The sequence below is a fragment of the Bison bison genome, unplaced genomic scaffold, assembly GCF_000754665.1.
Source record: "Bison bison bison isolate TAMUID 2011002044 unplaced genomic scaffold, Bison_UMD1.0 scf7180017864144, whole genome shotgun sequence".
Classification (NCBI taxonomy): Eukaryota; Metazoa; Chordata; class Mammalia; order Artiodactyla; family Bovidae; genus Bison; species Bison bison.
Window position 1 is genome coordinate 873,725 of NW_011494716.1, and position 4,946 is coordinate 878,670.

General features: G+C 45.4%; 1 protein-coding gene across 1 annotated transcript in view; it reads right to left on the minus strand.

Annotated features, from left to right (window-relative positions):
* ZNF200 (zinc finger protein 200) overlaps nucleotides 1–4,940 on the minus strand; it is a 9,882-nt gene extending 4,942 nt beyond the window's left edge. Inside the window, exons 1-4 of the mRNA XM_010840362.1 lie at nucleotides 4,798–4,940; nucleotides 3,750–4,076; nucleotides 2,911–3,002; nucleotides 2,482–2,605 (exon numbers count right to left, since the gene is read on the minus strand). Coding sequence (XP_010838664.1) covers nucleotides 2,482–2,605; nucleotides 2,911–3,002; nucleotides 3,750–3,996 — 463 coding nt within the window. The 5' untranslated portion in view covers nucleotides 3,997–4,076; nucleotides 4,798–4,940. The remainder of the gene's footprint in view (nucleotides 1–2,481; nucleotides 2,606–2,910; nucleotides 3,003–3,749; nucleotides 4,077–4,797) is intronic.
* Between the last annotated feature and the right edge of the window lie 6 nt (nucleotides 4,941–4,946).

The window sequence follows — 4,946 nt, forward strand, 5'->3', positions numbered from 1 at the left end:
GGGGTCACGAAGAGTTGGACACGACTGAGTGACTTCACTTTCACTTTTCACTTTCATGCATTAGAGAAGGAAATGGCAACCCACTCCACTGTTCTTGCCTGGAGAATCCCAGGGATGGGGGACCCTGGTGGGCTGCTGTCTCTGGGGTCACACAGAGTCGGACACGACTGAAGTGGCTTAGCAGCAGCAGCAGCTGCACTTCTTATTCCATCCCACTGGTCTAGCTACTCACATGCCAAAACTATATATTGTTTTCATGAAAGGTTTTAGAGGCTGCTTAAACACTTGGTAGGCTATAACTCTCCTGCCTCACTGCTCTTCTTTCCAATTTTCCTGGTTATTTGCAGTTATTTTTCCACTTGAATTTGAAATCACACTGTCCAATTCCAGGGGGGGAAATCCTATTGGTTTTAGTAAAGGTACTCATTGAATTCATAAATTAATTTCGGGAGAACTGACCTTTTCAGTATTAAATCTTTCTAACCAAGAACATGATATTTCTTTCCATTCATTCAAATTTACTTTTGTGTCCTTTCGAAGTGTTTTATTTTCCTCATCATTTTTGTACATTTCTTAAGTTTATTTCTAGATGCTTAATCTTTTTTTGTTCCTAATGCATATCTTCTAAATCACTAGTCTCCAACCTTTCTGGAACCAGGGACTGGCTTCATGGGAAGATAATTTTTCCATGGACAATTTGGGTAGGAGGGTGGGTTTCAGGATGATTTAACCACATTATACTTATTGTGCACTTTACATCAGCCCCATCTCAGATCATCAGGCATTAGATCCTGGAGGTTGGGGACCCCTGTTCTAAATGACTGTATTTCCATAAATGATTTCTGTATAAAAATTTTACATCTCATTGCCTTACTGAATCAGAGAAGGCAATGGCACCCCACTCCAGTACTCCTGCCTGGAAAATCCCATGGACGGAGGAGCCTGGTAGACTGAGGTCCATGGGGTTGCTAGGAGTCGGACACGACTGTGTAACTTTCAAGTAGACAACCTGAGCGACTTCACTTTCACTTTTCACTTTCATGCATTGGAGAAGGAAATGGCAAGCCACTCCAGTGTTCTTGCCTGGAGAATCCCAGGGACGGGGGAGCCTGGTGGGCTGCTGTCTCCGGGGTCACAGAGTCAGACACGATTGAAGCGACTTAGCAGCAGCAGCAGCAGCCTTACTGAATACACCTATTATGTGTAATAAGTTTTCAGACATTCTCTAGAATTTTCCAGCTACACATTTATATCTTATGTAAATAGATGTAGTTTTATCTTTCTCTTAAATTCTTGTATGTTTAGTTTCTTTCTCATTTAACTGTACTAGCTAACACCTGAAAAGAAAGTGAAAGTGTCAGTTGCTCAGTCATGTCTGACTCTTTGCAACCCCATAGACTATAGCCTGCTAGGTTCCTCTGTCCGTGGGATTCTCCAGGCAAGAATACTAGAGTGGGTAGCCATTCCCTTCTCCAGAGGGTCTTCCCAACCCAGGGATTGAACCCAGGACTCTTGAATTGCAGGCAGACTCTTTACCATCTGAGACACCAGGGAGACCACCCAAAACACAATGTTAAATAGTAGTAGTGATAGTGGGCTTTGCTGTTGTATCCTAATTCTAGTGGGAATGCCTCTCAGTGTTTCCCATTAAAGATGATAATGGTGGGACTTCCCCGGTGGTTTAGTGGTTAAGACTTTGTCCTCCCAATACAGGGGGCCCAGACTCAATCCTTGTCAGGGAACTAGATACCGCATGTGGCAACTAAGAGTTCACATGTTGCAAGTAAGACTTGATGCAGCCAAATAAATTATTAAAAAAAAAACAACCCTGCTCTACTACTTACTGCTGTGTGACCTTCAGCAAATTTAACTTTTCTCTACTTCAGTTCCATCACCTATAACATAACAATGATTCCTATACCCCACAGTGCTATCATGAGAATTACATGAGATAATAAATGCACGTAAAGTACTTAGAATAGTGTCTAGCACATACTGGCATACATGTGCTTAACAAATGCTAGATAATACTTCCATCAAAAATGGGATATATTTTCTCTTACACTAGTAGGCTTCACAGCTATTGAACACCAATGACAAAATAAGACTTAAAAAAGAATTATCAAGTGTCCAATGAAAACAGTGATGTAAAATGTATCTGTTGAGAATACCACTGGATGCAGAAAGTGGATTCAGAAACAGTATGCGTGCGTTTTCTGTTTAAATGTTTGATGTTAGCACATCAGCCGCAGGTCTTGATTACCAAGAGAGATGCCCTCCACCCTTGCTGCCCCAAAGATACAGGAAAAATGGCCACTCACAGCTGGAGAAGGCTCTGCCACATATAATAAAACAAAAATATGCATGTGAACATGTACTTAGCTGGTGTGACCAGTGTCTCAAAAAAAAATTTGAGATGAAACAGAATCATGCTTTTCCCATAGCCTTCAATCTAAACTTACAAGGGACTTGATTTCTTACCCAGTAACATCATCTCCCCAATGCTGTCTTCTTCCATCTCTGAGGTGGGCTGCTGAGCAGGATCCAGGCTTACACATTCTTCTTGGGAGTGAAATACATTCAAATCCTCAAAGACCACCAGTTTCTGAAAGAACAACAGGCCCCTTTCCTCTTAGTAACAGAGGTTCCTTGACAGCCTCGCTGTTAAGAAAGACTGAGACACAAAGATTGGGGAAGGGATGGTGAAAGGGATCTACAAGTCTCACGCAGACAGGAAAGCCAGGCTCAGAGAGAAGCCAGAGGAAAAACAGAACACAACTGTATAAGAAGGCAGTGAAGAATGAGCCCAGTCTCCCTGCTGACTCCCTAGAGTGTGTTTTTATATGTGGGAGGGCTGCGAGAGCAGAGAGGGCGATGCACCCAAACAGTGAACAGGAAAGCTGAACCCACCTCAGATTCAGATTTCAGACACAGAGATACTGTCTCCTGTTTCTGCTGGATTTCTTCTCTAGGTAGAAGCTTCACTAAGGGGCGAGGTTGCCCTGGGGAAAGAGGAAGCTGCAGTTAAAGGAAAGTCAGTGACTCTAATACAAAGATTCTACCCACATTTTGAAGCCAGATCATTCCTTCGGTAGGTAACTCATAGTTTTTTCTGCTCCTACGAGCCCAGTCAGAGGTCAAGCCTCAAACCACAGGGTCTTGAACCTACATGGCGTCTTTTCATTAAAAAAAAAAGTGATTCCCCTAAGCACCTTTTAAAGTTTCCATTACCACTAAGGGGAAGGTTGGGGTAAAGTCTGAAGATGTCCATAGCAAGCACAAAAGTTTACAAGATTCCACATAAGCTGAAGTCAATTCAATAATTCATCAACGTTTCTTTATCGTAAAAATATACTCCCCAGGCTTCCCTGGCAGTTCAGTGTGTAAGATTCCACCTTTCTAACGCAGGGGGCGCAGATTTGATCCCTCGTTGGGGAACTAAGATTCCACATGCTGCATGTTATGGCAAAAAAAAAAAAGATTCCCCCTCCCCAATGTGTGAGTAAAAGTGACACTACAAAAAAAGTTAGTCTATTCTATGGCTTTACACACACTTAGCAAATCACTCAAACCCAGCTTGAGGGAAAAAAAAACAAACAAACTCCCTCTTCCTGGCATGTTGACTTATTGGAATCAACTCCTTGTTTCAACACCCACCTTCCTAACTTGAATTCCCTATTACTATGGAAGCCTAGCTCAATCTCCAGTACCACCCTCTTTCTTCTAGTGAAACAGTATATGCTTCTTACCTCTATTCTGAAGGTTTGAGCTCACATCCTTGACAATAACCAAGGTCTCCTTGATTTTCTGACTGGGTTGGACTAAGCTTGGCTTGGGCAAGAAGGTGAGGAAGTGCTCCAGAACCAGTTGGTGGATGGTCTTGGGTCCACTAGTAGCATCTCGAAGTAGGTCTTGGCCCAGCTTGGAGTTGGGAGGGACTCTCAGTATAAAGGACCGCTTTGGCTTGGGGGGCATAGGGACCACTTTTGCAGCCATCGTGCTTTGAAATCACACACCACACTTGTTTCTGCAGAGCTTCAAGAGCCACCTCTTACTGGAGAAAACCTGTCAGTCAGCTGTAGATGAGAGAAACCATGGGTCAGGCTGAGCATACCTCTACTCCAATATGTTTCTTGGGCAGTGAGGCCACGTGAAATCTAAATCAGTAAGGAAAGATAAGCTGGGGTAGGGAACTCACAACTGAAAGGAAGACCCCTGAACCTGATACTCTCAGCAAGACCTGAAAGGAATATCCTGCGAATGGAAGCTGATGTCCAAACCTCAACGGAGCAAAGACAACCGGCAGAAGACCAAGGGTCTTCCTCACGATAATGTGAAGGGCAAACTCCATTAGGAAAAATGGTTTCACTCACGCTGGAAAAAAAAGGGGCGGGGGGAGGGACAAAAGACAGGAAATCCGAGGTTCAATAACAGGGCATCTGGTTAGAGGTCAGCTTGGCCACTGAACCTGGCCTCATCGTAGCCCTTGTACCGCATGTCCCTAGGATGTCCTTCAGGGGGCAGTTGGCCCAAGGAGCAACCGCAAGGCTGCATGAGAGGGTCTACATGTGGCCAGCCGACTGTTTTCCGCCCTCAAAGTCTTGTAAGAGGAACAGGGGGCATCCCAGTAGGGCCCACCGGGCCAGGCCCACTCTGCAGCCTCTCCCACTGGCCAAGGAACATCTTCACCGCAAAGCCCAGCTGGCGGCATTGCCTGGGGTGCGCTCCAGCAATGGCCCCTGTTTCGCTCCCTAGAGGCCGCCTCAGTCTGGTTCCCGCCCTCCCGGAGCCCCTCACCTTTTGGGGTTCTGCTGTGCCTGGGCGCACGCTGGGGACAACCCCGGACCCAGACTCAGGGGGAGACTGGGAAACTAGGCGCGAGAGGCCCAGCCCAACCCTCGCCCTTCGGGGTGTCCTCACTGTCAGCCAGCTATTATTTGTGTGAG